The 13,032-nt window shown below is 33.2% G+C and overlaps 1 protein-coding gene across 4 annotated transcripts in view; it reads left to right on the top strand.

Moving 5' to 3' along the window:
* LOC130444810 (serine/threonine-protein kinase NLK) overlaps positions 1-13,032 on the top strand; it is an 82,032-nt gene that overhangs the window by 46,493 nt on the left and 22,507 nt on the right. For all 4 annotated transcript variants that reach the window (XR_008909998.1, XM_056780072.1, XM_056780071.1 and 1 more), the window contains exons 2-3: positions 6,510-6,639; positions 7,869-7,924. Coding sequence is in view for 3 of the 4 variants with exons in the window: in XM_056780072.1 (XP_056636050.1) it covers positions 6,510-6,639; positions 7,869-7,924 (186 nt within the window). In the remaining variant the exon portion in view is untranslated. The remainder of the gene's footprint in view (positions 1-6,509; positions 6,640-7,868; positions 7,925-13,032) is intronic.

The raw sequence follows: 13,032 nt of genomic DNA, 5'->3' as shown, positions 1-13,032 counted from the left end.
GTACAAACTGCATCATGCAACTAATTATCTGGAATGATAAATGCCGTTTCTAAATTTATCTGCACCGTTAAAATAGATTAGACTGCGAAGTTTCACACTCATTTCGGAAAGAGCTTCGAACTTTTCGAGGCCATTTACCTAAATATAATGTTAGTAGGCATACAACATTCAAAAATTCTTTTTATAAAGATCATAATTGGTAACTAATAAAGAATCGATATTTTAAATTAATGATCAATAAATCAAAACGAATCTCAAGATTCATAACTTTTTTTTACTATATATCTATCAAATACATTCCAGAATATCCATCCACATAAATCACAGTTGTCTTTTACTATCTTCTCGTTAAAACTTTTGATTTCTTTTGCTGTTGATATCCTGCGGAATGTCGTCGAATGAATAACGTTTATAGCTCGTCCCCACCAAAACGAACGTATCCTTACTCTAAATAATCGGAATGCTACAATGGTTAAATTATGATTATGGGTGTCTTATTCCGTAAGGTTTATTTTTCGACCTCACTTTTCCGGACTAAAAACCAAATTCTCATTAAAATACGAAGGTATTCGACATATTCCAAATATACTATAGTTATATTTTTCAATAGACTGTTTAATACCCTCTATATATGTTGTGAATGTGAGAAAAATTTGTAGAAGAAACACCAGAAAATTTTGCCAATTGGCCTTCATCCGGCCTCACGTAGGTAACGATACGTTTCTAGCAGGTAAAAATAGTTCTCTGTTACAGACGTTTCCTTTCAACTTTTTGGAACTCAGTCTCGGATATTTCGAGAAAGATCCGAAACGACCTTGGAAGGCGTGGGAACCACATCAATATATTATAATACTATTTATATTGAATTAGATTCGTAAATTAGTTGTAAAATCAAAATATTTATATAAAAACTTGGAATAATTTTATTAACATATGACACGCATTTGTTATCACTGACATTAGTAGGTCATCGCCATGGAATTCTTTTTTTGATCTCGTTCCACAGATGTAGTCATATCTGGACGATGGGGTGACCACTTTGATGAAATCAGTTATCTGTCTAGATATATGGAAACTAACATTCTCCTAAAGCAAAAGGTATCACATATAAGACAATAATATTGGGCATTTTCAATATTCCTTCCCAAAATATTTTAGATCCAGAACCAAGATACAGTTTAGATTGCAATTTTTTTCTCTTGCCTTTACCAGCCACGCTCACGTTCATCTGGAGTTGTAAGTTTAACTCGTACCTAATTTTTCCGATCTTGATGTATTCTAAAGAAATGTACTTTATGTTCTCTGGTTAATCCAGCTTTAAGCTAACATTGCTTCAATGCCTCTTTAAATTTTCTTTTGTTGATGTATTTTTTTTGTTTACAAATAAAAGTCGTTTGCTTAAATGAATCTAAATCGTCATACACCAGCTGCAAATATTCTTGTTGTATGCTATAATCTTAATTCCCCGGCAGGAGACTCTTCCTCGATAGGGTATTCGGCTTCAGTTAAAGAATATAAATAAATGATACTCAGATGGGGTGAACAATTAATATTAAATTGAACACCAACAGCTTTTTAACGACCCGACGTCAACAATTAATAAAAATAGGCGGAAAAGTTAGAAACACCTTATGAATTCACAATCTAAAACTATCCGCCAACATTAGATTATCCAAATTAATATTTATTGCTAAAAAAAATTCGCATTAACTGCGTATCCAAAAGAGCACAACGAACAAAAGCAGTTATAAATTGAAAACAACTCAGGTTTGAAGATTGAAAATAATCGGGGATTCCCAGATGTTGGAGAGAGTTGAATTTGTAGTGTGGTGGCTGGAACTCCCAACCTGGCAGCTGTAGGAAAAAAATCAAATGAGGAAGTAAACGGGAACACAGATTACGGAAATTACGGAAGAAGGAACGAGTAGAAAAAACAGATTTGAACAAAAGGACCTTATGGTCTAACATATAAGAAAACTGAATTTATATTTTTTCAAATATAACCAAACAGGAATTTGTTCTATTCTATTCGTTCTGTTCCCCATATAAATACAAATTTTTATGAAAAGTGTCATATAAAATTTGCTTAAAACAAAAGGAAAACCGTATACCTAACTGAAATTTTTGTGAGCTCAATAAAAAACTCAAAGAAAAACTTACCAGCGAATATAAACAATAAAATCGCCACAAATTTATTTTTACTTGGATTGTAGATAGGTAGAGGAAGAATTCGATTAAAATTCGAGGTTTTATTTAATTTTTCGAATGGAGTTGGAGGTCGATGACAAATTAATTACTTCAAAAACTCGAATGTTAGAATAAATAAATCTGAAATAACTATTGTGAACAAAGTAATATTCAAAATGTTTGAAGATAAACTGTTACCGAACGGCATGTTACAATATTAAACGTACCAAAGAGCCCCTTGGTCTTCAAATCTTCTATTTATTGAAAAACTGGTGTGATTACAACTAACATGCTACCTAAGGGTGTCGTGACTTAGCAGTGCTTGATCAGTTCTTCAGTTATTATGAGAGTCGCTACTTAAGCTCCGAGATATGCCAACACTGATGTGAATATGTAAAATCTGATATTCCAATCATAAAGTTTGACATATTTATAATACTGAACGTACTCAAAACGTGTTGTCATGTCATGGATCTATGCGTACAAACCCGAAAATAAACAATAATCGTTTGTGTGGGTATTTCGTTCCATTACAGCAATTCTGAATGGTACATCAGCATTTGTTTGACAGAAGTGTTCGAAAACATAAAAGAAACAGTTTTGAACAGTTGATAGATCCTCCGACGTACCCAATAATTTCGTCGTATTACAGCAGATCAAAAATAAATTGCGAGGTCAACGTTTTTCTACCCTAGTATTAATGATATTAAATTTTTATCAAAGCTCGTACGTACTCAACGAAGAAATCGAACATGTTAAAATTGATGACTAATCAAGTAATCATCATTATTATAATATTCCGGAAATATTAATTCGATCGTCGACTTCGGCTAGCATTAACCTGCCATTATAGTCAACAAAGCAAATTCCTAGAAATCAAAACCACGCTGAACCCAGACCACACAAAAATATGATTTAAATAATAATTCATTTTAGAAAAAAACAAGAGCTTTTAACTGAAATAAAACATAATTTTCTCACTCATATCGTATCTTTTCAGTGTCATTTCCTTACTTTAATTAAACTTATCGTAGCCAATGGAGCAGTAACGTTTCGAGCTTATTTCCAACAGAGAATATTTTGATTATTGTACGTAAGAATGTTGAACTTCTCAGTGGTATGAATAAAATAACGACATGGATACTCTTCCACCATTGACGGTCTAAAAACAGGTTCAAGGACAAAACGTTCGAATGGAGTTTCCTTTGTTAAATTTTGAGTGACTTCAAAAATGTTTTTTTATCTACCAGAGGCGTTTATTGTTTACGACAACAAAAACTAATCTAGTATTTCGTTAAGATAACTGTATATTTAGTAATAAATGCTCGCTTATCGGTTAATGGTTTGAAAAAATAAATATCTTTCAGTTCATAATAATAATAATAAAAATAAGCTATTTGTAGTGGGATACATATATATATATATATTAAAAAAAGATATGTTTGTATTCGATTTACAGTGTGTCCATTTAACTTTGCAGCTTTATTATTAAAAGTTTGATGTAGTAAGGGAGAGGCGTGACTAAAAAGTTTTGCCCAAGCATAATTCAGTCGCAATCATATTTTAAAACGGATATTCTGTGATAGCAATATTTCGGAATCAATCTAATTTAACCCTGTTCCGCATCGTTAATCAATTATTATGTAAACCATAACGTATTATAAACAAAGTCCATTATTTAGCACCTATCAGGTGACAATGGACCCACTGGATAACCAACATCGTGGAAGACTGGACAGAAAGACGCAATTCCTAACGAGACATGGATAAATCCAATATTTTTTGGGGAAAATCGGAAAGGAGAAAGACTCGTCCGAACACACCTTCTTCTAGCATGTAAATTTAACGTAGCTTCGGGGTGATTTCGCCTAATAGTTGGAGGAATTTACCCCTGAAGGAATAATCGGAAAAAATATCAAAAGAACGTTGTATGCATCTTTGTGCTGCTCATACTCAAAGACTAGGAATTCGACAAAGAATGGGAAGTAGTTCAAAGAACCTCTAAGAAAATGCGACGAAATAAAATAGATAAAACAACAAGAGCTACCCTTCTGTGGTATCAGCTACTAATCAATAGAAAAAGTATTAAAAAACAGGGTAGAGAGAAGCAAAACCAATTATTATCTACAGGGGCTGAGGCAAAGCCTCTCCTGGGAAACTAAAACCAGAGAAGATCTTGTGAATGTATCAACCTAAGTCAGAACAATTTACGAAAACTAACAGAAGTTCTATCAGGACACTATCGCCTCAATGGACACCTAAAGGCGCTAGATTTAGTAGATAATGCGGCGTGCAGTTTTTGTTGCATAGAAGACAAAACCTCTATCCACATTTTCTCCAAGTGTGAGACATAGCGTATGGAATAGAGGACGAAGATCTTTGGTAGCTACATACATACATACAAAAAGGCATAAACAAGACTAAAGAAAGGAAGAAACCTATAACAAGTCAAGGAAAATAGGCCGTAACGAAGTAATACTAAATTAAAAGTACCGAGGCTCTCCTAGTAATATATGAAGCTGAGAATTTTAGTTAGTAAGGCTGGTGTTGTAGTATCTTGTTCTAAGTTACACCTCTCATTTCGTGCATGAGCATTTCCCACTAATATATGCATTAGACTATAGGGAATGCCAAATACGGCTCCTCTCTAAGTTCAGTAATCGCTTGATAGAAATCGGAAATATCTACGACATTAGACTAGATAAGAGCAGAAGAAACTTTTCATTGGCTCGATAAACATTTGTCGCATGTCAAATACTAAAACTAGTTTATCAATTTATAAGCAAACTCGAAATTTTTATAGTCAACAAACAGTTAGAAGTGTAATATTGTTTATGATCATATAATGTCATTAAATCACTTCTTCTAATGTACGTCGTGTGAGTAACACACTGTGTATAGTTAGAATCAACGGAAACCAAGAAGGCCACGTGACTTGACTGGATATCAGAGAATTAAAAGTTAAAAGGTCATGTTGGTTTACTCGTATTTATCTTTCGTTTTCCTTTGTTCGTTTTTGTTGTAAAAGAAAATGTAATACCGCATTAACTGATAGTCCGTAGAATTTTTTTCCTCTAAATAAAATTTGTTTATGAATGATATGTTTGATGGAAAAATGAATTGGAGGAGTGTAACTTAAACAACAGAATTGGATTCAATCGGTACGCCGAATGAATTGGAAATTCATATCAATCGATATTTAAAATATTATGCTTATTATATATATTTAACTTTTTAGCAGAAATTGCAATATCCAAAATGTATGGAACAACGCCCTCCAACAGTCACGTTGCTAATTGAATTGCTTGGAATTTATTTATTTTGTATTGCTGAACAAAAGCTTCCCACTCTCCCCCATCTCTTATTTGATGAGATAGACCAAATTTTGTACCCTGAAAAATGCACAGAATTTGCTAAAGAATATTGGATTATCGTATATAAAATGCTACCTACTTATTTGGGTCGACTCAGAAGTGGATCTAAAATATCTAAAACATGTTTCCCGGTGCCGCTTTTGTTATAATTTTTTTTCCCTGAAGCTGTACAATAATCCGTTCCAGAGATATGACCGACTGCCGGTCTTAGTTGCTCACCAGGTACAGAAAAAGTAATGAAAAATGATTTTCACAAACTTTTTTTTTATCTTTCAAATAAATAATTCTAATAGACGCATATTTTGAAATTCATGTGTGATGGATAATTCGAAATAATTTCAAATCCCTCGTATATATTTTTCGTTCTATTTAAAAATGATATAAATACCTAAAAATCGTTCGAGCATAGAAAATTCGTAAATAATTTTCGAAAATATTCCAAAATCTTTCCATAGAATCGTCACTATAGGTACAGGTAGAAAATGTGTATATAAAACTATCAATCCCGGTATATTCACCATGTAAAGACCTTCGCAGGTGTGCTTTAGTTATAGAACAACTTTTTACTTTTACCTGTTTTCCTACCTAGATACATTTCGTTTGAAACCCTGAACAGAAAACAAAATTTACCTGCACAAGTTTTGTTGGTATACAAAGATGTCGTACATTCTATGAAGAAATATTCAAACCAATGCAATGGTGTAGAAGATGTATATAAATAGATTTATTGAAGTAATTCCATATTTTTGGGAATGCCAATTTTACACGCTTTCTTAAAACTCGCATCAGTATATCAATTTTGAACTCTCGAGAGGGGTTCGTTGGCGTAAAGGATATATTAAGTTTGGCCCTGATATAGGAAAGATTCCTCTGCATTTTCTGCCACTGTACCCCATTTTGCGACTAAATCCAAATGATATGCTTACAAATTTTCTTTTTATCTTTCAGGGCAGTGACAGACCCTAGGGATGGAAGGAGAGTGGCGTTAAAGAAATTACCCAATGTGTTTCAATCGGTGGTATCTTCAAAAAGAGTTTTTAGGGAATTGAAAATGTTATGTTTCTTCAAACATGAAAATGTAAGTACTATAATGATCTTATCAAAAATTACACTGCCGAGCATAAAATTAAATGAATTAAAGTTATTTTTATAATTTATATACGGTTTATAGGTTTTTGTTCTCAACTACTGGAGGGCGCCTTTTAAGAATTTAAATAACTAATATTTTTAAATATAGAATTCCAACAGTTACAAAAACGCTCAATAAGTCGTGTGACTGATACACAGATAGCGCTGCTATTGTCAAATCCATATGACGTTTTTGAAGTACCAACTCGAAAGTTATTTCGATTAGTTAGAAAAAAGTGACAGCCATTTAAGTGAAGCTACTTTTAATATTTCCAAAACAATTTATCATGGCTTCTCGATGAAAAAATGATGGAAAAGCTCAGTAATAGCTTCAAAAGTGTTATCCGGACTCTGCTTCATCAAAAAGAACCATTTGTTATTGGTTTGCTGAATTTGAACGTGGTCGAACAGACACCAATGATGGTCGTCCAATTGAGATGGTTACTCCAGAACATAAAAAAAGTCGTAATCGTAATTTGAAATTGCGTGAAATAGCTGAGGCCATAAAAATATCAGAGGGCAGTATGTTTACTATTAGGCATGAACATTCGATCATGAGAAAGCTTTTTTCAAAACAGGTGTCGCCTTTACTCACATTCGATCAAAAACAACAAATTGTTGATGATTCAGAGCAGTTTTTGGCCGTAATAAATCAGATTCGATATGTGACAATGGATGGAACATGGATCCATCACTTCACTCCGGAATTCAAACTATCACCATCTTGTGTACTGGAGCCGTTGAACCACGTCCGAAGCGTCCAAAGGCATAACAGTCAACTAGGATGGTTACGGCTTTAGTAACTAGAAATGCGCACGGAATATTGTTCATCGACTATCTACAATAGGAAGAGACAATCAATAGCGAATACTACTTAGAGTTGTTGGATCGTTTGAATGCAAAAATCAAGGAAAAACGGCCAAAAAATCACGATGGCAACGATCATTAAATTGAGAAATTCAGCTCAAATGAAGAAGCAATTGATGAAATTGAAGCATATTTTGAGGCAGGGGACAATTCCTTCTACAAACTTCTCTTGATTGAGGTTACATTGATGAATAAAATCGATTTTTGCCAAAAAAGTGTTTTTCTCTTAATTAGTCACATGACTTATTGAGTTATATGAATCACGATACTAAAGTTTCGGATCTGTAACCTCACTTTTCTACGTATTTACAGGTTCTTTCAGCACTTGATATTCTTCAACCACCACACCTGGACTTTTTTCAAGAAATGTATCCTTTTTTTAGAAAGAAATTTTAAAAAAGTGCGCTTTTTTGAAATTTATAACTAAGAACTTACGTGTGTAATTTGAAAAGTTCTCAACCTACCATTTTCCTTTTAAATCTATACACGTTTTCCAGAGATGCTACAACCTTTACAATCCTTCCTACGTCTGATGAAAAATCTCTTTTAAGGTTTTTCTTCACAACAAACGGTCTAAATTTACTACACTAACATATCTTAATTATGTATCTCGAGTATGACTAAGGGCCGTACAATAACAAACCAACAACAAAGTCATTTTTTTAAATGCCCAATTAAAACTTCAACGGAAGTTGTAAATTAAAAACTCTTATGACTATTTGTATTTTAATAACGACCCCGAAAGGTTAACGATTCTAAAGGGGATCAAATTGTATGGAAAAAAAATAATCGCCGGTTCTTTGACCGTTGGGCTTAATGAATTGATATAATTCAGTCAATAATTTTGAATAGTACAAACAAATTTCGGTCGCAATGTATTTTCGCAACATATCCTTCCAGTTTATTAACGTAAACCAGTGAGTGTACATAAACTCAAAGATGATAATCCCATGGATATGAATCGAACGATCTTGTGGTTTATCTTGTTCGAACTACCAGCAAAATTAACACCGTTTAATGATGAATCATGTCCTTGAACGGTTTTTGAAGACTTAATCTCTAAGTCACACCAAATCATAATTTTCTGTAAACGTAATGAAAATTGTCGATTTCCCTTACTCCAAATACCTCAATTTTAAGTTATTCAAAAAGGAAATAATCGGAGAACAAAATTTTCAAGGAAAATTCAATGTTTATATCAAATTTGGAATCGTGAAAGTTTTCAAGTTAAGATTTTTTCGTAAAATTTATCCATAAGTTAATATCAAACCAAATTAAATAAAAAGCAACTCGGAGTTTGAATGAGTTCTAGAATAAAACTGTTGCCATATAACAGCTAAAACCACCCTCTAGTTGTTGATTATTAAAATAAAGTTGAATTTTTCATGGTTAACCCTTTTTTTGTTCTGGAAAGAGTCCAATGAAAAATTTATGTTCTAAAATTAAAATTCATTGTTTATCTTCGAAAATATACGTTTCATAGTATTTTCTGTAGTAAAATACATGGCGTAGTAATTTGGCATATATTCAAGACGCAGTCAATCAATGACTTTGTCAGAATTTGACGCGTGGGTATCTCTCTTACTTATAGTATTGATACAGTACGGTCAATTTGAATCAATAACGTTTCAAAAATATTTTAATTATAATTATTTAATTTATATCCAAAGGGGGAGTACCAATCCTACGTCAATATTTTTAAATTATCTCGAACTATATCGACTGCTGTATCCTCCGATACAAACTGAATTCGAGAATGGTCCCAGAAGTATCTGGCTCAACAAAGAAAACACAAAAATTTTGTCCCTCCACACACTTTTTTTTTGTAATAAGAATCGTCAAGCTCCTCAAAATAGTCATGAACTGTCGACATCACCTCTTCATTGTAGGAAAATCTTTGACGACCGTTTCAATTTTTCAAGTCTGGGAACAGAAAATAATCCGAGGTGACCAAATCTGGCGAATAGGGTACATGATGTGGCAATTCAAACTGTAATTCATCAATTTTGGCCGTTGCAATAACGGATGTGTAAGTTGGTGAATTGTCTTGATGAAACAGAGCTGTCTTCTTAGCCAAATGCTGTCGTTTTTGCTTGATTTCTTCACCCAAACGTTACGATAAGTTCGCATAATACTTGCCGTTGGTAGTTTTTCCTTTTCCAAGATAGTCAATGAAAATTATCCCACGCGCATCTCAAAAATCCGAAGACACGACCTTGTCTGCAGATGGAACGGTCCTTGCCTTCTTTGGAGTTAGTTCTCCCTTTTCAGTCCATTGTTTTGATCGTTCTTTTGATGATGCACCAACGTTTCTTCCAAGGTTCATCTTCATCTTCACGACGATCTTTTTGTTCCATGGTGAGCAAATTCTGCATCCATCTTGCGCACAGCTTTCTTATGTCCAAATTTTCAGATAATATGTACCGCACTACTAGGTCACTTTCATCCAGTACCGCTTGAGCTTGAGCGATTGCCTTTCAAATAAAAGTATGTTTACAAATTCACTGAAAACGTTCACGCCAAACCAATATTAAACAACGTGGCTTGTTCAAACTTGAAACATATGCCGTGTACTTTCTAACACAGTGGTATTTTTCAAGCAACTACCGCCATCTCTAGGTCAGGCCGGGTACTTCTGGAAGCATTCTCGATTATGATTTTTTTCAACCCCTGTATATTATACCGATTTCGACATTTTTCTCGAAGCTTTTGATATACATCACGTAAAAAGTATAGACTCTGTAGTTTACGTAAAAAAAATTATTTTACCAAATTTATTATCTCTTTTATATACAGGTTGGACGAAAATTCGAACCATCCATTATTTATTTTTTTTCAAATTTAGCTCTCTGAATTTTTAAGCACAAATTTTAGGTTTTTGTTAATATTTTACATTTCTACGCCGCACTGTATATCAACTATAAAATATATATAAAAAATTTCTATAAATAATCCAACTGGAGTTATTGTTTAAACTATTTAGAATTATCTCCTTTTTTCGATGACACATTTTACAACTAACACACGTGTTCAATGACGTCACACCCTTCTAGTATTACATAAAATCCCTCCCCAATTCTCGACCCCACTGGCTTGTAGGTGCTATCAACATGGCAGTAGCGTAACCAGCAATTATTTCACACGTAAAAATAGTTGAATTTCAATCGGTAATAAAACGTGATTTGTTCGTTGTTTTTGAGGAAATTTCAGTTTTTGGTGATATGGAAATATATACAGTGCGTTCATAAAACATACTCGACCTTTATCTGGGATGTTTTTAAATATACAATTTGTGAAATCTTACAAAAAATATCATTTATGACGATTTATCTTCATTTTCATCTACATAAATATTTTGGCCATTGCAATAACGGATGTGTAAGTTGGTGAATTGTCTTTTTATCAAAATATATTTTTCACATAACAAAGTCACACCTTTTTGTCCATAATATTGTACTGACAAGTTTTTTCCTCGGAACAAAAATCAGAATTCGTTAAAAACTTTACGTTTTGATCGAAATCACAAGTTTTAGTTTCCTACTTGCTTTTAGGTGGTTGGAATGTTGTATACATGTAGATTAGTACAACTACTACCTAAATAACCTCTCATCTTTTTTCCTTTTACAGCTCATTTTCAACTCGTAATTAAGTTTTTTATTTCTGCTACATCTTCGAAGCAATCTATGGTTTAGTCGCCAAGCATTTGACGCCGTTTGTGCTTCAAGGCAGAGCAGTCTCCTCCACATCCTTTAAAATACAGTGATCACTCTCTGTCTTCTAGTTTAAATATTTCGAGTATCTTTCTTGACCCTTGATGAAATAATAATTGATCCACCATACAAGGGTGGCGACAAAAATAGCACTAGTAACTATCGTCCTATTATTACAAATATTATCGAAGATAATTGAAAGACTTTTTAAACATAAAATCTCGGGAGCTCAACAATTTGATTTCCTGTCTAATATATGCGCTAATGACGCTACATTTTCTGTTCTCACCTCATAATAAATTATATACGGCTTCGGTTTTTTGTGATTTCGCTAAGGCATTCGTTTGTGTTGATCATGAAACTCTGATTAACAAACTAGAATATTATGGCATCCGAGGTATTCCCCTAAAATGTTTTGTATCCTTACCTTGAAGGTAGGAAACAACTGGTAAAAGCTAATGGTAATGTTTCGACTAGTTTACCAGGTGGCAACCTCAAGGTCCAATTCTTTATCTGGTATTCATTAATAATGTTACAGACTTAGGAATTGATGGTAAATTCACTTTATTTGCGGATGACGCCAAGTGAACCAAGATATACAAGCTTTACATTCTTCCATGGGCAAAGATCTCATTACCATCAAGTACTCGTCTCATAAGAACGGGCTCTTTTTAAACATTGAGAAAACTTCAGTTTTATCCTATAAAGAAGTTTCACAATCTCTAAAACTCAACAACGACTTGATATGATCTTCAAAATCGATCAAGTTTCGTGATCTACATATTGACAGTGTCCTTCAATGGTCTGTACATGTAGACACCTTGGCGAAAAAATTATCCTCTGCTTATTTTGCTATTAAATCTGTATCTGAACAGCTCGATTCTCGTACTGCTTTAAAAACTTTGACCATATATCTTCATGTTGGCTCTAATATACTGATGTTTACTTTTTGGATGCTTGTAATTCATTCAAAGACAAAACGTCGTAAAATGATTGCATTTTGAATCGATTTGAACGAAAGTACGAATGTACAATGATTCTGAAGAGTTTTTTCGAATGTTTCAATCAAAACTTTTCAGAATCATTGCATATACGTACTTCCGTTCAAATCGATTCAAAATGCAATCATTTCACGACGTTTTCTATTTTGAGCAAAAGAAAGAAGCCAAAAATCAATAGATCAATAGAATACGGTGGTCGTGGTAACTTTAATTTGATTACTTATTCCATGAATATTTACTTTTCTTATACGCCTTATTAAACTATATTTTATTAACGATTATAATAAGTAAAATGTTCCGCCCATGTTAACTGTGGCAGTGTTCGACAGCTGGTCGACAAACGCTGTTACCGAGGAAAATATAAACCACTTCGAGATTGAGTTTCATATAAAATAGGAACGGATATTAAAATTTGTCAAGCTCAAATACTGAGAGAAGCATTTAATGACAAGCTAATGGCGATAAGAAAAATACAAACAGACGTATTGCGAAAAACAATCGATATTACGACAAAATCGGTCGGGTTAAATGATTTAGTGCGTGTGGTAAAAGAAGCTACCTAAGGGTTTCGTTAGATTTATTCATCCAAAAAACAGGAATTTCCTACCCAAGACAATATCAGTTTTTTTTTAAATAAAACTGGTATTTGATTGTCACAAATCGTTCAATGAATGATATAAAGTCGTCTCATCCGATCCACCTCTGTTAACATAAAAAAAATTAAGAAAATAAAGCTCGAATGTTGTCGTGTCGACATCCAAAAAA

Source organism: Diorhabda sublineata, chromosome 6, assembly GCF_026230105.1.
Source record: "Diorhabda sublineata isolate icDioSubl1.1 chromosome 6, icDioSubl1.1, whole genome shotgun sequence".
NCBI lineage: Eukaryota > Metazoa > Arthropoda > Insecta > Coleoptera > Chrysomelidae > Diorhabda > Diorhabda sublineata.
Note: the sequence above shows the minus strand (reverse complement) of the source record. Positions and strands in the feature narration are given on the sequence as shown.